At 45.1% G+C, this 22819-nt stretch overlaps 1 protein-coding gene across 1 annotated transcript in view; it reads left to right on the top strand.

Moving 5' to 3' along the window:
- Nucleotides 1-22610, top strand: part of LOC126252373 (protein glass-like) — a 99422-nt gene extending 76812 nt beyond the window's left edge. The window contains exons 5-7 of the mRNA XM_049953265.1: nt 7099-7293; nt 21864-22296; nt 22378-22610. Coding sequence (XP_049809222.1) covers nt 7099-7293; nt 21864-22296; nt 22378-22610 — 861 coding nt within the window. The remainder of the gene's footprint in view (nt 1-7098; nt 7294-21863; nt 22297-22377) is intronic.
- Nucleotides 22611-22819: the final 209 nt, after the last annotated feature.

Genomic DNA, 22819 nt, shown 5'->3' with positions numbered 1-22819 from the left:
CGCGATCGAAGTCTATCGATACCAATGCACCCCGGAGACGACATGTTGCTGCCAGTGCGATAACATCGCGGTAGTCGCTGAGTGCCGTTTGTATATTGTTATCTCCTCCTAGCTGGGTTTGGTCGAGTGGTATCACTTGGCGTATTACGCGTTTAGAGCGTGCTGCAAGTATCCTGGTGTAGATCTTGTAGTCACAATTAAGAAGGGTCAGTGGCCGGTAGGCCTGTATCCCTGTGCCGCTGGATGGTTTGTGGATGGGGATGATCATTTCTTCCACGAAGGAGGGTGGAAGAGGCACGTTGGGAGACATTAATTCGCAGTACATGGCAGTTCATCGTGGAGTCATGAGATCTTTAAATGTACGATAAAACTCCAACGGAGTACGATAAAACTCAATTACGTCGTCAACTGTGACTTCTCCTGTTAACTCCAGGTTGGCCGTCTCGTCGAGACACGCGGAGAGCGTTCGTCGGACCTCATGAAAGGCTGCCTGATCGTGTTCCGCTTCGTCATAGAGATGACCGTAGTGTTCCACAAAAGCGTTGGCAATGTCTTTTTGCGTTGTCATACGGCGACCATCTGGCAGTACGACCGTCTGTATTAAGGTTCTGCGGCTACGTTGTTTTTCTCTGATAATGTGATACATCGACGGTGATTCTCCGCGGACTCGTTCAAAGGCCCTTGCACGGATTGCGACACCCTCCAGACGGCGGCGCGTTATGGAAATTATTTGGGCCTGTGCTCGTTTTATACCGGCACGACGCTCCTGTGAAGGTGCTTATACAGAAAGTTCGCGGAGCATCGTGAAATAAAATTCCGTCGTGTGTCGCCTCCACATCATCTGCTCTCTTCCGTATGCAATTAACGCTCGGCGCAATGCAGGCTTAACGCATTCCAGCCACCACTGCAATGTCGTCGGATATGTCGGGAGGCGTCGTTCACACACGTGCCAAGTGTCTTCGATTAAGCGTCTGCACTCAGGTTCCCTGAGGTGTGCTGTATTCAGTTTCCAAACACTGCGACTCCTCCACACTTGTTGACGAGTCAGGGAGACCGTGCATATATATGCTATGTGATCTGAAAGGGCGACAGGCCACAATTCCGCATCGAGGGTCGCAGGTTCGAGACGACGTGTTACGTAAATGCGATCGAGACGACTTGCAGAGTGACTCGTGACGTAGGTGTATCCACGTCTGTCGCCATGTATCGTCTCCCATGTATCAATGAGATTCATGTCCTGTATGAGTTGCCGCAGCTCCGGGCATTAAGTGTAACGTGGGTGTTGATCTCTTGGTGCGAGCACGCAGTTGAAGTCGTCTCCAAATAAGACATGTTCATACCGACCTAAAAATAGTGTTGCAATCTCCTCTGCGTAAAATCGGGATCGATCGCGCCGTCTGTCGGACCCCGACGGTGCGTAAATGTTAACGACCCGTACTCCCAGCACTGTGAGCGCCAGTCCACGCGCTGACGGCAGGTACACCACGTCCTCGGCTACTATGCCGCTACGTAGAAGTATCGCTGTTCCGCTTCCGCCGTCGGTAGTAGGTGTAATGTATGTATCGTACTCGTATAGGTCGGGGAAGCTCTCAACACATACTTCCTGCAGAAGAACGATGTCGACGTCCGACGCATGCAACATTTCTCGTAATAATTGCTATTTGACAGGCGTTCTGATCGTGTTAATATTGATAGAGGCAGTTCGATATGCCTGCCGCTGTTCCTCAGTGCGTAAAGCGCACATGAACGCTTATGTTAATTTGTGTGCCGCTGCTCGGCGACATGCTGTCTGTGCGGCAGTCTGCATCTTCTGCGTGGTTAACATCCGGTGGACGCAGCACTCGCCATTGCGGGTGCGTCTTCGGTCTGTGCGTCAGTATCTGATTCGTCGGCCCAGTTCCTGTGCTGGTGGTCCAGCTACCGCCGTGTTTCTCCGGCGTGGCTGACCGAAGGCGGTGGCGTTGCTCCGGTGGGTGGAGCGACTTCTTCCGTCGGCTTTCCGTCCGGTGTGTCTGTATTCAACACCTGTCTAGCATGCTTCGCGTCGTACTGCTGTGTGGGAGGTAGAACCTCTCGTTGCGCATCCGGATGCACTGTATCGACGTTACACCCAAGTCCGTCTGACGTGGATTGCAGTAAGCAGGTATCCGACGGCGCTAGTCGTCGTTTCTTGTGGCGCTTCGGCGATCGTTGTTTGCGCGTGTGCGCCTCCGTATCCGAGTGCGGAAATGACTCCCGGTGCTCAGGGACGAAAGCAACTATCGGCACAACCGCAGGATCAATTTCCATACCTCCTACCGATCCTTTCCGTCCAGTTAAGTGTGTCGTCGTCTCCGGAGCGGTAGAAGTGTGCGTCGTTTCGTCACTGGAGGCGGTCTCTGCTGCAGTCGGTTGCCGTAAACTGTCAGGATTCTGTAGCTGATCATTTTTCGGGATGGGATCTGTTCGAAATGCGTCCGCATACGTTAGTGTCAGCGGCGTCAACGTGGACTGAGGCACGGGTTCGCCGGTTGGAACTTGCACTATCCTCCGATGCATACATTCGGAACGGACGTGGCCCTCTTTCCCGCAGCCTGAGCATGTTTTGGGTTGTCCATCGTAGATGACTATAGCTTTACATCCGCCGATGAACAAGTACGAGGGTACATGTTGTGTCAGTTTTATTCTGATTTGACGCACCCCATTGAGAACGGGGCAAGTCGTGAAGTTGGACCATTTTTCCTCAACGTGGCTAAGCACTCTTCCATATGGGCGTAAGGCGTCAATGACCAAGTCAGACGGAATCTCGAAGGGAAGTTCGAAAATACGTATGTTTCGTAAGCCCAGTCCTGCGTGATCAATAGTTACTTCTCCAACATGTCCATCAGAGTGACGAAATTTGAGTCCATGTTTAGTATCTCGGATGATTCTGTCATATACTGCATCGTTAATCAGCTTGACGTAAACGACACTGCTCACTATGGAGAGGTGTATTCCGATAAGTTCGTTGTAGTCAAGTTTAACTTCGTCTCGTAGGAACCTTTCGATTTCGCAGGCTTTCGGTCTCGCATATTTATTCGAAAAACTAATGTTGAGAGTCGACTTTCGGTATGCATGTGCCATTCTATATCGAGTCGTCTAAACGCGCGAGTACGCCGAAGAGGTAAACAACTGCGCGAGCGCGAACGTCTCCCGCAGGGACGTAAACAGACGTCCGTGCCGTAGCACCGCCGAAGGCAGACTGTACTGAGCTACCCAAGCACGACTCACGACCCATCGTCACAGCTTTACTTCCGTCAGTAACTCGTCTCCTACCTTACAAATTTCACAGAAGCTCTCCTGCGAACCTTGGAAAACTAGAAACGATATTGCGGAGACATGGCTTAGCCATAGTCTGGGGGATATTTGCAGAAGGAGATTTTCACTCTGCAGCGGAGTGTGCGCTGATATGAAACTTCCTGGCAGATAAAACTGTGTGCCGGACCGAGACTCGAACTCGGGGTCTTTGGCTTTCGCGGGTAAGAGCTCTACCGACTGAGTGCCGACTGTTCACTTGAGTGCGTGGGTAGCTCAATAGGTAGAGCACTTGCCAGCGAAAGGCAAAGGTCCCGAGTTCGAGTCTCTGTCCGGCATACAGAAGTTTGACGTGAGCTCACACACCTCTGCAGAGTGAAAATTTCATTCTGGAACCCGAAGGTTTGTTTGAACACAAGTATGCCTTACTAGGCTGCTGACTTCCTTCGATCTCCGATCCGTGGTGAAACTCGGAATTTTCCACATTAACAATTTCAGACGTAAAATAAATGATAAGCGACAAATAAAAGCTCAACGACTACCCAGGTTTCGAAACCAAGACTTCTGAGTTCATAGCGTGGAACATTACAACTGATCCACCAAGTCACATTCTTAAGCGTTACAACCGTACAAAACACGAGGATCTCGATAAATAGTTCCATAAGGGAAACAGCCGTGAGCAAGGGCTAAAATATGTTGCAGATGGAACAAACTATAAACAAAAAACGATTGATAACGTGTTTAAAATCTTAATAACAGTTTAAGGCTTGAAATAACCTTCCACTACTGTTACGCACTGGATTCATAATTCACATTCAAATAATTTTGCAGATAATTCTAATCTCTGGCTGTTGCTTTACATGTTAAGTGAATACAAAAGTGAAGCTGGCAGTACAGATTAGAACTAGTTTTGGAAGTTATCGTGAAAACCTTAACGGTGTTGAGGAGGAGATACCTTCTATAGCAAGAAGGTTTGAAATGTTTCGTCCGTTGTATATCATTCAGCTGATGACAGCAATTTTGACACAGATATGAAGACTTCAATACAGTAATGGATAGTAACACAGCAAAAGGAAAGCTTATCAAAAATTTTCTACTAGAGGACAACAAACGTGTGCCACTGATGATGAGTACTAAGTCACTCTCTTTAACTGTTGTTTATCAACTAATACTACATAATGCACCAAATGTTTCCAACCTTCTCACTATTATCGACGTAGGGCATATTGGGCAACCAAGGACAGCACCTAATAAAGAAAGTAAGTTATCTATTTGCTGCCCAGTGGTACAGAATCGAAATAAAATGCAAATATTCCGGTATTTCGGGATCCGACGGATTGTACACAAAGACCACGTAAAACTACGCAGTCTGCATTTGTTAGTCGAAATAAGAAATTATAACGCTGAAATACAAAGTTCGAGATCAGTTCAGAACTCATCATAAATTATCTACTAAACGGATAAAGTAATGTTTAGACTATCGTCACAGATAAATCTGCATAACTCTATTTGACGACACTTGCGAAACCTACAAAGTGCGTTGCGTTAAGCAGTTTGTGAAACAGACAGTTATGTTTGGGAAGCAGCATCATCTTGCTGTATAAACAAGCCGTTCTGTATTGCTGGTGATCCCATTGCAAGTATATAGAAGATTAAACCATGATGGTGTTTTCATCTAAGGAGTTAAACAACATCTTACCACTATAAAATCAGCAGTAAGTTCACTTCATATTACTCCAACGAGCTTGGCCTGTTCAATAAGGGAAACAAAAAAACCCGCAACGTTTTCGAAAGACAGAGTCGCACACTAAGGACGTCTTCACCAGTTTTGATACTAGAACTGGTCTGTATCTTCATATGTGTAATAATGTTCCAGACTGACGACAACACACATTTCGTTGTGGTATTCATTGCCATAAGCAATTCTGTTTTTATCTCATCAATAGTGGCAAAACGGACGTTCAAAATGGTTCAAATGGCTCTGAGCACTATGGGACTTAACATCTGTGGTCATCAGTCCCCTAGAACTTAGAACTACTTAAACCTAACTAACCTAAGGACATCACACACATCCATGCCCGAGGCAGGACTCGAACCTGCGACCGTAGCAATCGCGCGGTTCCGGACTGAGCGCCTAGAAACGCTAGACCGCCGCGGCCGGCCAAAACGGACGTCTTTTCATAGTTTTCTTCAGCCTCGGGAATAGAAAGAAGTCGCAGGGGGCCATGTCCAGCAAATATGCTGGCTGAGGCTTCATAACGGTTTTGTTTTTTGCCAAAAAATCACGAACAAGCATCGAGGCATGAGTGGGATCATTATTTTGATGCAATTTTGACGCATGGTTTTGTCACAGTGCTGGTCGTTTTCTCCAGATAGTTTCACGCAAACGGCGCATAACTTCCAGGTAGTCCTCCTCGCTGACCTTACGACCATAAGACAGGAACTCATGATGCACTGTCTCACTGTAATCGAAGAAAACAGTAAGAAAAGCCTTCATATGTAATCGAACTTGTCAATTTTTTTCCGTCTCGGCTCTTCAGACAGTTTCAATTGGGACTACTGGTCACTGGTTTCGACCTCACACCCATGTACCTAGTTTTCGTCAATTGTTAGAACCATCTTTATAAGTTGTGGACCGTTGTCGACGTCATTTAGCAATTCCTGAGCGATGTCTATGCAACGTCGTCTTTGGTCGACATTGAACAATTTCGGAACAAACTTTGCTGCAACACGTTTCACGCCCAAAACATGCGAAAAATTGATTAGCATGAGCCACAGGAATTGCCGACATCATCAGTATCCTTCTGATGGTGATGGGGCAATTTTCCAGACCAGTTTTCTTACTTCTTCCATATTTCTCGTCAGCAACTGATGTGCTACGGCGTCCAGGGCCGTCGTCGTATTCACGTCTTCTCGACCCTCTTCCTAACTTTTATACCACTCGTAAACTCTTGTCTTGCTTTCAAGTGGCTCTAAGCACTATGGGACTTAACATCTGAGGTCATCAGTCCCATAGACTTAGAAACTACTTAAACCTAACTAACCTAAGGACATCACACACATCCAAGCCCGAGGCGGGATTGGAACCTGCGACCGTAGCGGGCGCGTGGTTCCGAACTGAAGCACCTAGAACCGCTCGGCCACAACGGCCGGCTCTTGTCTTGCTCATAGTAGATTCACCAAAGGCCACGGTCAACATTTCGAATGCGGTGCTACACTTCATTTCATTTTTAAAGCAATATTTAACTCAAATTCTTTGAGCCATCATTTTGAAAGTAAAAATTCATCGAGCACTTGAAAAAACGTATAATCTTTTCGACTGTCAACAATAAACTAAATATTCAAAACAGCTTAAAATGCAAAAATACACCAGGGGCATGTGTACCAACAAGATAAAAAGAAGTGGAAATCGGATGTAAAAAGCCCACGGAATTAAGAAAAAAAGTCCCGGTACTTTTCGATCGTAACTCGTAGACGTGGAAAGAAAGAATGAAACGTTGTAAAATACATAAATTCCTTTTCTTAAATACGAAATCTCAAGTTTATCACATGCTTAGTGTAAAGCGATGATTTCGTCACCCTGTTGCCAATAATACGGAGTTCTTCAGAGAGCTAATGGTGTGTTGTCTGATATTATTTGTGTTTGAAATGGTAGGAGAATCAATGGGCTTTCTCACTTGTAAAACGGTGATTTTTGTTTTCCAAGTGTGCGGTGATATTAGCGCCAGCCTGTATTCCACGTAGAAGGTGGAAGTCCTTAGAGTGTGTTGTCACGTCACATCTGACCCAGAGAGCTGCTACAGTGAGGGCGTCGTGTGTTGCGAGGTGGTGGGAGCGGCGCCGACGCTGCCGGTGCTGACGGCCGACATGGCGTCGCCGGCGTCGCGGGCGTCGGTGGGCGTGGCCGCGCGCGCCTCCCCTCGACGCTTCCCGCCCCCGCCGGGCAAGATGGCCGCCACCATGACGCTGTCCGCCTCTGTATCCCCTCCGCCAGCTCCGCCGACCCACGTTCTGGATGAGGTAAGAGGGCAAGCAGCCTATAGTGAGAATACAAAGCCATGCATGTACCTGCCTATTGTGAGGTCGTGCTGAAAAGTATCGCCTCAGAATTTTTTATGTTAAAACTTGTAAACCTTTTTACATCTTTGTTTTACATCTTTATTTTCTACATCTTTATTTTTCTTGTCTGCATATTGAACCCCTCTGCCGCCAGAGCGCACCGTATTGTAGCGTGAAAATGGTGGTGTGTAACTTAACTGTGTAGGTGCCTGAGAAACAGCGTCCTGTAATCGACTTTCGAATTCTAAGAGTTCGTCCACACATAGAGCACCCTCTTCTTCAGCATGAAAATGCCAGACAACACACGAGCGTTGTGATATATACAACTATCTGACACCTTGAGTTCACTGTCATCGATCATCTTCTACACAGTTCCGACTTCGCCCCATCCAATTTCATCTGGTTCCAAAACTTAGAAAATTACTTTGACGACTGCAGTTTGATAGTGATGAAGCGGTGCAACCAGAGGTGAGGTTGTGACTCCGTCAACAAACTCAAACATTCTACAGTGACTGTGTTAACAAACTGGTCTCTTATTGGGAGAAATGTGTTTGTCGCCAAGGTGACTATGTTGAGAAATAAATACGTAGACATGAATAATAAAAATGCAGAATGTTAATAACATTTGTTTTATTTAAAGGGTCCTTAGAATTTTCACGTAAAAAATTCGGAGGCACTATTTTTCACCATGCCCTCGTCCATACACTTTTCATTAACATTGCGAACGACTACAAAGCTGCACCGGTTAGAAATACCTATAACTGATATGCGTCCTGAAACCTACTATCGCCTCGCTGCACTCTTTTGTCCATTAAGACCTCTAGATGGTGAATGATTCAGACATATCCAGGGCGATAGTGGTGGAGAAAGAATGGTTCGTCACTACCTTATAATAACAATAAAAAACTGAAGTAACATTGTCATGTGCCAATTGCATTTGCACTGCAGTAGCTTATTGGCACGCTGACTTTTAACCTGACCTGCAGCCCGTCTAACAAATTCACAACGGAAGAGTTTCCGTTACGTAAAGCAACTAGAGCAACGTACTAGATCCTCAAGCTGGAGTGAAAAATAAACAGCCAGTTTTTACATTGATGATTAGAGGTTAATAAAGGGAATGTAAATGAGCAGATGGACCGGGAAGAGCTAAAATTGAGAACCGATAATTGAAAAAATATATTGTGCACCAAGGATTTACGTTTTGTTCAATGTACAAATATTTTTTACTCAAATTGCGGGAAAAGAGGGGACTAGTATTGATCATTAACATTCGCTGCTTATCAAAGATAGAAATTGAAAAAGAAATATTTTTTTCTTTTGGTCAGCAGTCTTCTGACTGGTTTGATGCGGCCCACCATGAATTCCTCTCCTGTGCCAACCTCCTCATCTCGGAGAAACACTTGCGCCCATCGTCCTCGATGATTTCTTTCACATACTCCATTCTCTGTCTTTGCATACGATTTTTACCTAAAGTATCATGGAAGCTATCGCTTGTCCTCTCACCCTGTCCCTTCCTCTTTGCAGTGTCCTCCACATGTTCCTCTCCTCTCCAATTCTGCGGAGAATCTCCTCGTTTCTCATTTTATCAGCCCACCTAATCTTCAACATCCTTCTACAGAACCACATCCCAAATGCTTCGATTCTCATTTTCTCCGGTATTCCCATAGTCTGTTATTAACCCCCACAAAACGTTCTGCTCCAAACGTATATTTTCAGAAACTTATTCCTATTAATGTCGATATTTCCTATTAGTAGACTTCTTTTGGCCAGGAATGCTCTCTTTAGCTGTGCTAGCGTGCTTTTTATTCTCTTCTTGCTCTTCCATGCTATGCAGTACAACTGCTTTGCCTCGTCTGTTTCTTGGAGCCTATTTTGATATTAGGTTTATCCCTAGTCTCATATTTCCTCTACTCCTTACTTTCATCCTATATTCGAATTACCCTCAGTACATCTCTTCCTCATTTTCACTGAGAATAGCAATTTCATCACCGAATCTTATCACTGATAGCCTTTCACTCTGAATGTTAATCCCGCTGGTGTTTGGTTTCCGACACATGAACACGAGTTCATTGTCCTCAGCGTCAGCACCAATTTCGCACCAACAGGCTATCCCCACCCTGTACTCCAGAGTCACGTCAAAGAGAAAAAGTATAGTTTTTCAGAGGTGTATGAGATTGCACGATGATTGGGCAGGCGCAGTCCTGCAGAATTTCCGCTTCCCCCCAGTTCCTTTCCAACAACTGACGTGCCTTCTCGGTTCAGTTGGTACCGTCAGGTGATGGAGAAATTTGTCCTCTCGCAACCCTTTTTCTTGGTAACTATTTGAATTAAATTTGGTTATTGTTACTAAACTAAGTGGGCAAAAGTCGTGAGGTGGGTTGTCCCATTGAAGATGTACCTGGTATGATGCTGGAATGCTGGCGTGTGGCGCGATATCTCAACATTCTGTTACAGACAATCGTGTATTGCACCTGACAGCACGTCGGTATTTAAGTGATGTTGCACTGGGACTATCGATGCAAGACACATGAATATTAACAGACCGGTGATTACACAAGAACTCGAGTTTCCGCGGTCAACAGTGTCTCGGGCAGGTCTTCAATACCACAAATAAAATTTTTTCCACACTCGTTAAACGTCGCAAAGTGTTAGACAGAAGGTCGTCACATCCTTTCCACAAAACCGCACTGGCCGAACGACCATTATTGTGACTCAGATCGCCGCCGACTTGAATGTGCGGCCTCAGGGATGTTTTTTTTAATCAGGGATGTGCGGAGAAAAATGATTAGCACAGCAGTCACGATCCGACGACTGACGTCACATCCGGTGCCTCCTCAAGACTTCTGGCCACTCACTGCATATGCAAATTAAGATTCAATTGATAATATTAAGATTAAATGGAACAAGGCCTACCTCCCGTCCAGTGATATCCAGCACTCTGCAGTCTGAGGTCAACTAGTCTTGCCATCTGCTTCTTGGTCTTCCAGGGGGACTTGAGTTTTCTATCCTCTCATATATCTGACGGGCTATTCCCCATGGTCCATTATGACACATTGGCCTGCCCATTGAAAAAGTCTCGCTTTGGCGATGTTCACTTCCGAGGGTTGGTCGGTTAGTTTTGCTAGTTCTTCGTTCGTTCGATCTTCAAGGCCAACGTTTGTACTTGTTGGTCAATTTTTTTCCCAAATACTTTTCTGTATACTTCCGAAGACAGAGATGGGTGCTGGTCTTTGTGGTCAGGCTCCACACTTCGACTCTGTGTAGCAGTAATGGCCTGGTGACTGTGTTGTAGAGCTTCGGCTTGGTTTCCTGGGTAAGAGTTTAGAGGTGAAATATAATAATTACGTCCTCTTAATTCAGACAGATAGCAAAACCGGAAATGGTTGGACCAGTGGGGATTTTACACACTTCATTCACTGGTAGAACACAAACTTATTTTACACAGTTTCAATCACTTAACAGCCAGTTAAGCCTTTTCTAAAATAATTAAACGCCCACGTAATGAGACTCATTTAAAAATCAATCCCAATTTAAATAATTTACAGAAAATTTAAAATTAACGTTAAGCCAGTATGACTTAATATTCATTAAGGCGAGACAGCTTTGCATAGTCTGCCTGCTTAGCTGGGTAGTAACGTGCTCATCTCCCATGCAAGCGGGCTGCGGTTCGTTTCCCGGTCGGGTTGGAGATTTTCACCGCTCGGGGACTGGGTGTTGTGTTGTCCTCATCACCAGCGGTCAAGTCGCCCAAAGTGGCGTCGACAGAAATAAGACTTGCACTTGGCGGCCGATTTCCCCAGATGGAGCCTCCCGGCGAAAGATGCCATACGCTCATTTACATTTTTTACCCCTAGAAATAAAGGGTAAAGTTGTAATGAAGACGAACGTAAATCTAAACAACACTACCAGAATAGATCAGAAGGGCCTTAATTACCAAATGCAAAAATAAAACATGATTTAAACTTGACTAATAAAAAAAATTAAAACAATGAAAAGCAATTTAACACCAATATCTGAGAAACATAATTTTGACCCCAGAAACATACATCTGTTGAAGATTTAACACTTTTCCAGTAACACAAGAATAATTAAGTTACAGCATATTGAGGTACATGTTGGGATCCCAACACATATCAAAATATGCTTAAGGTGAAGGCCACACGCCAACGGATACCAGTTCAGAATTATTCCAAGTACAAAAGTAACTTGAACAGTTACTTTAAGTAGTGCGACTGTGGTTGGAGGAAACAGCTCGAAAGACGGACAGCGGGGAGAACTTCCGAGTGTATGCGCGTCAAATGAGACAAACACCCAGCTAAGCAAGCCGACGGGCCGTGAGTAAGTGGGGCCCGATCTTGCAGCACAAATAATTTTAATTAGAATTCCAACACACGACAGTGCATCAAATAAATAACTCTTAGAATAGAATTAATTAATCTGAGCTCCTACCATAAACCATGATTATAGGAACCAGCTAGAAATATTTGTAAAAATAATTTCAACAATAAAATAGTAATATCAGAATTTTGTCCTTAGCAAGCCATTGGAGCTGTCACAAAGACACTCGCTTGACATTCAAAACTTATACACATTGGTCCATAGCGGTTCTGAGAGATCAAATTTATCTGAGCCACTTAAATAGAACAGATTCACTGTATAATATCTTAGACAGCATAGAACTTTAGCATTAGCTTCAAGGAAACCAGAGCAACAAAAGCAAATTATAAATAGGCCAGTAAAATACCAAAACCAATATACTGACATGAACAATTAAACATCCGTGATAGTTGGTAATACGAAACATTTCATTGCGCCTCCAATTGAAAACTACATAATCAATGGTTTACTTTAAAAATCAGGAGAATTAATTGGCGGCAGACAAGGTAACGCATACGTTAATGCACATCACCAATTTTGCAAATAAGGTTTCTTCTGGAACACTTCGGTTTACACTGGCTAAAGGTTCACAAGCACCACGGTTACATAAGGTCAACACATAAAACATTATAATATCAACGAATCACTCAGTCTGAAACGTCTAACAGATCTTGGAATCTCATTGTCCTTCAAATACCTTGGAGACACGGGCGTCCATATCCAACAAACAGAAGCAAGACAGATCAAAATAACAGTGATCACTTCCCTGACAGCTCAGTGCCCTTCTGATAAACCACAGCACAAGCCACGTCGGTACCCAATAGCTTACACGGGATAACATGACCCCAATACATTCACTTGCCTAAGGCAAACACCACGGTGAAGAGCCCCACGGAAATCTCCTTACAGCTCCGTTCCTCAGCTCATACTGCCCACCGAACAGGCCACCAAGCTCGGAGCCGCCACACCAGAGGGCGCTGCGCTCCAACAGCAATATGTTAGTCAAAGATCATAAGAATAGTGATATCGATACACTGTGAGAAAGCCACTATGGCTCAGGAGGACAGAAGTTTTTGAAGTAAACTTTGTTTGCGTTCTGTAGTCTTGTTTGGTATTCGACTTTCTTCTATTGCAATCATTTATATTAATTTGAAGTCAGGTGTATTCTTGAGAGTTTAGTTTTCTACCTGAAGATCGTCACGTCGTCCTGTAGTCCTATTTTGCTTTAGTATGATCACATATTCTGTTTTTTCTCATTTTTAAACTTAATTTCATGGTTGTTTCATTTAACTTCTTGAACAGTGTTAAGATTTCACCACTCTTATTTTATATTGAAACTATGTCATCTGCATAGGCCAGTATATTTCGTTTTTATCCGTTTCTCGTTTTGTTTCTCTTACTACGTTTTCCATGACAATGTTGAAGATAAGTTGGGATCAAGCATCACCTTGCTTCAGTCCAGTTTTGTTCTCAAAACAAACCGATACGGAGACGCAGTCCCCTAGAGGTTACTCCTCAACTACTTTGGGTCTTGGGCAATTGCAAGTAAATTGTAGCTATTTCCGTTGGATGATAAATTATGATTGTCTAATGGATACGCGAGAAACATAAGTCAAAAACAACAACAAAACACAGTTAGTTAAAGAAGAAATTTCATAAATTCTATGAGATTTCACATGGAGAAAACAGCTGTTTACTTCCATATAGGCTCACGCACCGCAAATTTTACGTTGAATTTAATCTACTGTAGCTTTCATCTGTTACAAAAAGAAAAATACTTTAAATATGGGAAAAAAGTTAGTGCCACCATTCCCAGGGCTCAGTAATCTGATGGTTCTACAGGCTTCTGATCCGTGCCGTCATTTATGTCATGTCTCAGACTAATGTCTTCTGCATTGTAATGTAAGTACGAGAGCCTCTGTGAGGTCACTGCAACCGAGGGCGAAACGTCAGTTTTGTTCAGTGATACTTATTTTACAATGGGACTCGTCTACATACTCAGAAAGTTTTTATGTTAACTTAATACACTCTAGTTTCGAAGAACTCTCTAGCCTTTCATGCAGATTGTTAGCAAAGTGAAAAGTGAGGTATTCAGAGAGTGAATTCTCACTCTGTAGCGGAGTGTGCACTGATTTGAAATTTCTTGGCAGATAAAAATTTTAGTCATTTCATTCTGGAAACAACACCCACGTTTACGCTACACCCTGTTTCCGCTATAAATGTTCTTCCAGGAATGCTAGTGTCACAAGATATGCAGGAGAACTTTCCTGCCGGCCGGAGTGGCCGAGCGGTTCTACGCACTATAGTCTGGAACCGCGCGACCGCTACGGTCGCAGGTTCGAATCCTGCCTCGGGCATGGCTGTGTGTAATGTCCTTAGGTTAGTTAGGTTTAAGTAGTTCTAAATTCTAAGGGACTGATGACCTCATAAGTTACGTCCCATAGCGCTCAGAGCCATTGGAACCATTTGAACCAGGACTTCCGTGTACTTTGGAAAGTACTCCAGAAATCGATCTTGAGAGCAAGAGATGAGTCGTACGTCGATAGCTTAGTGGCCAGACCCCGTCTTAGACGTCTACCCTCGGCTTCCGTTAAGTTATATAAAACAATCAATTGCAGGCAATCCAACAAGTCGGAAAAATGCCAACAACAATCGAGCAGTTCGATAAAGTTTCGGGATTACAGGCGGATGGCATCGACTTCTAGGCTCGGTATTTCGACTAACAGTCATTCAGCCTTCTTCAGATTAGTTTTTAGCGCTGGGAATGGCTGGTCAATATCTCTAACTTTATACCAAAAAATTGTCGCGCACCGCGGAGATGCACGCGGAAAGACAGTCTCGCCACATGAACGATCTTTGCGGACTTTTGCACCCTCTCTGAATACTGTTCCATCTAAGACGCCCAGGCGCATGCGCAATGGTGGTACAACATCCGCGCACTCTGTCGTAATGTGGACTTGCAGATTGAAAATCCAGATGTCAAATTAAGAAAATTAACTGTCGTAAAACGTGTCACTGGTCATAAAATGATTCCTTTCTGTAGCTATTAAAGAAATCACGGGGTCTCTTGCCTTATCCAGTTGACAGCCGCCATCACGATTAATATTTTCCGCCAAATGTATTTCCACCGATTTCTTAATAACTGAATCCCAGAAAGATCTCGCCGAGGACAAGATCTGCGTGGCAGGATAACCCATGGGATGTCCTATGGAGCTACAGTGCTCTGCTGTGGCTCACCTAGTGGCTGTGAAAGACGAGAATGGAGATCATGTTCAAAGCAATATGCGCGTTCTTTGACGAATGTAGGCTTTGCCATACTGCTGAGGTGTTCGTAGATTCCAGCTCTCCACGACCCCAGATCGTCGTTTGCCGAACCTTCAAGAGCACAAGTCTCTGTAGGTCAATGGAAGATTATTTTGACACGATGTTTTCTTAAACATTTTCTGGAAGGTTTGAGAACAAAACACGTGAATCGGCAGTACGTAAGCCAAAAGTCTTCTGGCGATATTTAGATGATAATTTTGTAGTGTGTTCCCATGGCGAAGAAGAACTGTTCCGCTTTCTGCGGCACCTGAACTAAGCCACGATAATATCAATTTTACGCTGGAAGTGGAGAAGGGCAAGTGTCTGCAGTTTCTGGATGTCTTGGTCAGTCGCAAGATGGATGTATTATTGGGGCATTCCGTTTACTGGAAGCCCACACATACAGATCTGTAGTCGCAGGCGTCTAGCTGCAACCACGCATCAGGAACTATGAGCGTCCTTCGAACATTGGCGCACCAGGCACATGTTATATCTGATCCAAACAGCCTTGCAAAGGAGCTGGAACACCTACAATCTGTCTTCAGGAGAATGGATGTTCTCCACATCAGATCTGCACAACTTTGAGGAGGAAGAACCATGAGCAGCCACAAAATCAAGAGGGGAAAGAACGGTACAACTCCAGTGCGTTCCTCCCAAATACTGACAATATTTCGTCGAAATTAGGCGTAATATTAAGGAAACATCATGTCAAAGCAATCTTCTCACCTACAAGGACTTGTGCTCTTCTCGTTTCGGCAAAGGACGATCTCGGGTTGGGGAGAGCTGGAATCTAAAAACCTTGCCAGTGTGGCAAAGCCCACATTGGTCAGACAACGCGCACAGGGCGTGAAAGGTTTGCTGACATGGTCGCCCTACTCGCCTTTAGCAGCCCAGTAAGTCAGCCATAGCTGAGCTTTGAACCTCCACAGGACATTCCGTGGATTATTCTGCGGAATTTATTATTCACGGAAAACTTGGCCTTGACGAGATCCTTCTGGGGTTCAGTTATTACTGAATCAGAGGAAATACATTTGTCGGAAGATCTTATTAATCGTGATAGCGGCTTTCAGCCGGATAACGGAGGGACCCGGTGATTTCTTTAATATCTACGGAGAGGAAACTCTATGACTAGTGACACATCTAGCGACAGTTAATTTTGCTACTCTGACATCTGAATTGTAACTCCGCAAGCCCAAATTCCGACGGAGAGCACTCTTGTAATACCAACATTACCCATTCATCTGCGCGCCATAGTTCCAGCAATATTCGAAGAGGGTGTCAGTTTCGACAGAGGTCGTTCATGTAGCGGCTGCCTTTGCGTATGCGTTTCCTCGTCATTTTCTTGGTACAAAGTTACCGATGTGGATTAGCAATTTCCAGTGCTAAACACTCAGCTGAACATGACTGACTAGTTGTCAAGCGAAATATCATGGCAATAAGTCGACGTCATCCGGCTGCAATCTCGAAATTTCACGAAATACTCTTAAAGCCTTGAAAATTTCAAGAGTCACTATATACGAAAAATTTAAAACTGAGAATAACTGCAAGGTCTGGAAAAGACGTGGTCAAATATTCATTACCCACTGATCAAATTCACGATCTCTTTGGCACAGGGGTATCCACCATAATAGTTCCACAAACAGCAAAATGCAGAGGGCTTAGCGCCTCGTCGATGTGTGCTCACTGAAACTTAGAGGATAAGATACCTCACCGCCTAATATGCTATCAGAAAGCTGAAAAATGGCAAGGGGCGACACAAAAACTGACATAATACGTACTTCACGATCCACGTACAATTCAGAAAACATTCTATTTCTGGACAAGTCCTTTTATCCAAAATGCAACGCAATGAATTTATCTGGATGCTAACCAGTGATAGCTAGTACTTAATCAGCAAGGAAACTGAAATGAGTATTGAAGATTGCTCCTATTACCACACAACGGAGCACAACGATCTGCTACACTGTACGAAAAACAAAGATAACTTTGACTGACATTTGACCGCTGTACTACCATAATGAACCATGCTACTGAACAGAGGTTTTGGTTAAGTCTCCATTTTTTTAAAGAAGTATTGACAAGCTTTTATTACCTGTTTTCCTCGCTATCCTGCTATAGCAGATCCACAATGGCAGAGGAGCCAGGATTTATTTGCTCATACGAGACAAATTTTAATTTCAAGAAGAACGCCTTTTCTACGAGTAGAAATTATGTCTCTGTTTTAAGAAAGGAAGAACTTTTAGTTCCACAGAAGACTTTAACCTTCAAGTTTAAAGAAAAAACAATTCGGTAGGGCCGTTTCCGGCGAAAGGGAAGGTTCGAGTCCTTGTCCAGCACACAGGTTTAATCTTACTAGCAAGTTTCAAAAGTGAGGTATACTGTTATATCTAGAAATTTCTCTTCAACGTGCTGCTTTTTTCGTTTTGTCAAGGAAGAAACCGAGAATTCGATTGCTGGTTGGCAGCTGATAAGATGAAGAAGAACAGTCGCTGTAATTCATTTTGAGATGAATCCTCCCTGACCCATTCTGACTTGTACTGTGCCACAGTGTCGGCTGTATGTACTTTTGACTGATGACATTTTCCTTACGATAAAAGATTGAAGGACGTAGATGAATCAGAAAAATCCTCGAACTTTGGATCCAGTAGCTTGTAACTACGGTGAAATCTCTCTGACGGAATGCAAGTACTCGTCCGCCTGCAAAAAGTACGCTTTTTCAACTAGTCATGACAGAAAGCACTCCTTGACAGTGTAGAATAGGAGGTAAGTTGTACCAGAAAAAAAATCGTGTGATGTTTACGACTTTCTTGCTCGAGCAGACGATCAATTCGTTTGAGTCAAGCGTAGTTATTTGTTTTGTGGTGGCACTTTTTATTTATTTTTCCTGTCGGCTGGTAGATGGATATTTGAACACTGAAACTGCATTCGTAGCTCAGTAGATTTGTTGTTGAATTATATTCTCAATTAATCTTCTTGTTTATTATGGTACTGTAGATACTGGAGTATATCTTCTTCTTGCTGGATTCCCTTGAACTTATGTACTCTCCGGTATATTATTTGTATCGCTCGTGCAATAGTATTTGGTGGATAAGGTGGTTTACGTCTCGGAAAATTAAGTTTCATTGGTTTTTATAGCTGAGTTGTTATCTTATTGTGTTGTTAATGTAGATATTACGTAGTTTGCTGTCAATTGTATCAGTATTTCCTCCAATTGCCGTATACCGGCTAAATTATGCAGTTCTTCTCTATTGGTGCTTGGACTAGTTCTTACAGCTATTCGTAACATTGTTCTTCCCATGCTCAAAATTTTTGTTGCATGGCCCTTTTCATCCATATTGGTGCAACATATTCCAGGGCTGGTCTTATAAAACTGCAGTAGGGGTAAATTAGTGCTGGGTCGTTGCACCATTAAATAATCATTTTATCAGTTTTAAAATTCCTAATATTTTCATTGATTTCATAAATAATATAGTAATGGCTTTTCTGTTTAACTGTCGCCCAAGACATATTACGGAGTTTTTTTATGCTATTTGCTTTCCCCATATCTTTGTATTTTGTGGCCTATACTGAGTTAAGTTTTTGTGATGGAAAACTATAAACTGGCTTTTTTAGAGTTGGGACGTATTCTCCATTTAGCTACACAAGGTTTCTTAAGTTTAATATACTGAGAGGTAAGTCGGTGTAGACTTTCTGCCGTGGGTGTATGACACCAGCAGGCAGTGTCATCTGCGTACAAAGCCAGATATTCCTTCCATTTTATTGGTAATGTATCTGCTGTATACACTGAGGTAGCAAAAGTCATGGGATATCTCCTAATATAATAGCGTAGTGCAGCAACTCGACGTGGCATGGACTTTGAAGGCACGGATTCTGCAGACATGTTGAGCCATACTGTCTCTATAGGCGTCCATAATTCCAAAAGTGTTGCCGGCGTAGTATTTAGTGCACGAACTGACCTCTTGATTATGTCCCATGAATGTTCGATGGGATTCATGTCGGGCTATCTGGGTGGCCAAGCCATTCGTTCGAAATGTCTAGAATGTCCTTCAAACCAGTCACGCATAATTGTGGCATGACATATCGTCATCAATAAAAATTGTTCGGGAACATGAAGTCGATGAATGGCTGCAAGTGGTCTCCAAGTTGCCGAAGATAACCATTTACAGTCAATGATAGGTTCAGTTGGACCCCGTCGAAACAAAAAATGGCTCTGAGCACTATGGGACTCAACTGCTGAGGTCATTAGTCCCCTAGAACTTAGAACTAGTTAAACCTAACTAACCTAAGGACATCACACACATCCATGCCCGAGGCAGGATTCGAACCTGCGACCGTAGCGGTCTTGCGGTTCCAGACTGCAGCGCCAGAACCGCACGGCCACTTCGGCCGGCCCGTCTAATCATTGCCCACACCACTATGGAGCCACCGTCAGTTTGCACAGTGCCTTGTTAACAACTTCGGTGCATGGCTTCGTGGGGTCTTTGCCTTCGTGGAGTCTGTGCCACACTAGAACCGTACCATCAACTTTTACCAGTTGATATTCATCTGAACGGGCCATGGTTTTCCAGTCGCCTAGGATCCAGCCGATACGACCGCGGTTAAGGACAGATGCTGGAGGCGATGTTGTGCTGCTAGCAAAGGCATTCGTTTCGGTTGCCCGCTGTCATAGCCTACTAATGCCACGTTACGCGTATTGTAATAACGGAAACGTTCGTCGTATGTACCACATTGATTTCTGCGGTTATTTTACGCTGTGAGTGTCTCTTGTTTGCCAGCATTGACAACTCTAGGCAATCGCCACTGCTCTCGGTCGTTAAGTGAAGGCCGTCAGCCACTGCGATGCCCGTGGTGAGATGTAATGCTTCAGATCTGGTATTGTCGGCACACTCTTGAAACTGTGGATTTCAGAATACTGAATTCTCTAACGATTTCTGAAATGGAATGTCCAATGCGTCTAGCTCCAACCATCATTCCGCATTCAGAGTCGGTTAATTCCCGTCGTGCAGACATTATAACGTTGGAAACAGTTTCACAACAATCATCTTGAATACAAAGAACAGCTTCGTCAATGCAGTTCCCTCTTATACTTTGTGTACGCAGTACTACCGCCACCTGTATATATTCATATCGCTATCCTCCTACTTGTCACCTGAGTGTATGTAACCCATAGTTGGCCTGTCGCCTAAGCAGTTTGCTATTAGTTTGAGTAGTTTACTTGGAAAGCCCATATTTACCAATTTATCAAATGAGCATTCTACAGTACTGGCCATTAAAATTGCTACACCAAGAAGAAATGCAGATGATAAACGGGTATTCATTGGACAGATATATTATACTAGAACTGACGTGTGATTACATTTTCACGCAATTTGGGTACTTAGATCCTGAGGAATCAGTACCCAGTACAACCACCTCTGGCCGTAATAACGGCCTTGATACGCCCGGGCATTGAGTCAAACAGAGCTTGGATGGCGTGTACAGGTACAGCAGCCCATGCAACTTCAACACGACACCACAGTTCATCAAGAGTAGTGACTGGCGTATTGTGACGAGCCAGTTGCTCGGCCACCATTTTCCAGACTTTTGAATTGGTGAGAGATCTGGAGAATGTGCTGGCCAGGGCAGCAGTCGAACATTTTCTGTATCCAGAAAGGCCCGTACAGGACCTGCAACATGCGGTCGTGCATTATCCTGCTGAAATGTAGGGTTTCACAGGGATCGAATGAAGGGTAGAGCCACGGTCGTAGCACATCTGAAATGTAACGTCCACTGTTCAAAGTGCCGTCAATGCGGACAAGAGGTGACCGAGACGTGTAACCAATGGCACCCAATACCATCACGCCGAGTGATACGCCAGTATGGCGATGACGAATACACGCTTCCAACGTGCGGTATCCGCGATATCGCCAAACACGGATGCGACCATCATGGTGCTGTAAACAGAACCTGGATTCATCCGAAAAAATGAAGTTTTGCCATTCGTGCACCCAGGTTCGTCGTTGAGTACACCATCGCAGGCGCTCCTGTCTGTGATGCAGCGTCAAGGGTAACCGCAGCCATGGTCTCCGAGCTGATAGTCCACACTGCTGCAAACATCGTCGAACTGTTCGTGCAGATGGTTGTTGTCTTGCAAACGTCCCCGTCTGTTGACTCAGGGATCGAGACGTGGCTGCACGATGCGTTACATCCCTGCGGATAAGATGCCTGTCATCTCGACTGCTAGTGATACGAGGCCGTTGGGATCCAGCACGGCGTTCCGTATTACCCTCCTGAACCCACCGATTCAATATTCTGCTAACAGTCATTGGATCTCGACCAACGCGAGCAGCAATGTCGCGATACGATAAACCGCAGTCGCGATAGGCTACAATCCGACTTTAACAAAGTCGGAAACGTGGTGGTACGCATTTCTCCTCCTTCACGAGGCATCACAACAACGTTTCACCAGGCAACGCCGATCAACTGCTGTTTGTGTGTGAGAAATGGGTTGGAATCTTTCCTCATGTCAGCACGTTGTAGGTGTCGCCGCCGGCGCCAACCTTGTGTGAATGCTCTGAAAAGCTAATCATTTGCATATCACAGCATCTTCTTCTTGCCGGTTAAATTTCGCGTCTGTAGCACGTCCTCTTCGTGGTGTAGCAATTTTAATGGCCAGTAGTGTATATCTAACATTAACGGCAGTGCGCAAAGTCCAAAATTTAATGTCTGGGTGGCATTGCTGGCAATTGTAAATACTGAGTCCACGGTGGAATGTCCTTTGCGGAAACTTGCTTGTATTAATGGAATTAGGTCTTTTTTACCGACAAATGTGTTGATTCTGCCACGTTTGTGGCTTTCTGTCGTGCTTTCAGTCGCAGCGGCCGAACCTGTGCCGTATCTGCGGCAAGACGTACGCGCGGCCGAGCACGCTGAAGACGCACCTGCGCACGCACTCCGGGGAGAAGCCGTACCGCTGCGGCGACTGCCACAAGTCGTTCAGCCAGGCGGCCAACCTGACGGCGCACGTGCGCACGCACTCGGGCGAGAAGCCGTTCCGCTGCGCCATCTGCGACCGCCGCTTCTCGCAGTCTTCGTCCGTCACCACGCACATGCGCACGCACTCTGGCGAGCGGCCGTACCGCTGCCGCCTGTGCCGCAAGGCCTTCTCCGACTCGAGCACGCTCACCAAGCACCTGCGGATACACTCCGGGGAGAAGCCTTACCAGTGCAAGCTGTGCCTGCTGCGCTTCTCGCAGTCCGGCAACCTCAACCGCCACATGAGGGTCCACGGCGGGGGCGGCGGCGGCGGGGCCGGCGGCGGGGGCGGTATCGCGGCCGCCGTCGGCGGGGGCGGCGTGCCCGCCTGACGGTTGGCCTCCTGGTGAGGCTTGGCCCTGGGCGCTGCCACGCCCCCGCCTCCGGCCCCCATGTCGTCTGCCGCCCCCGCGACGCTGCGCCGTCCTTGCAAGTGCGTACTGTGTTCCAGAGCCGACGAGGAGCTGCTGTACACGCCGCAGCCGCCTCCTCCACGCTCCCAGTTCTTCGACGACACTGACGACCGATTCCGTGCAGCGTTGCCCGAATACCTGGTGGAAGTGTCTATGGACGAAAATGTGTAAATTCACCTGCATTCACTACACACAGCCTCAAGTACTCTTATACTGCCACCCATATGCACCTCTTCTAATGAAAGGAAGAGAACACCTATACAAGAAAAGAAAAAAAAAATTATTGATCAGAAAGTAAGGTCGACACTAAAGACGACTATTCTACCGGTTTCAACTTACTGCACATCTCTTCACGAGCGCCAGTGCTGGGTTGCGGGTAG

The sequence above is a fragment of the Schistocerca nitens genome, chromosome 4 (assembly GCF_023898315.1).
Source record: "Schistocerca nitens isolate TAMUIC-IGC-003100 chromosome 4, iqSchNite1.1, whole genome shotgun sequence".
Taxonomy (NCBI): domain Eukaryota; kingdom Metazoa; phylum Arthropoda; class Insecta; order Orthoptera; family Acrididae; genus Schistocerca; species Schistocerca nitens.
The sequence above is the reverse complement of the archived record's forward strand: the minus strand, read 5'-3'. Positions and strand labels throughout refer to the sequence as shown.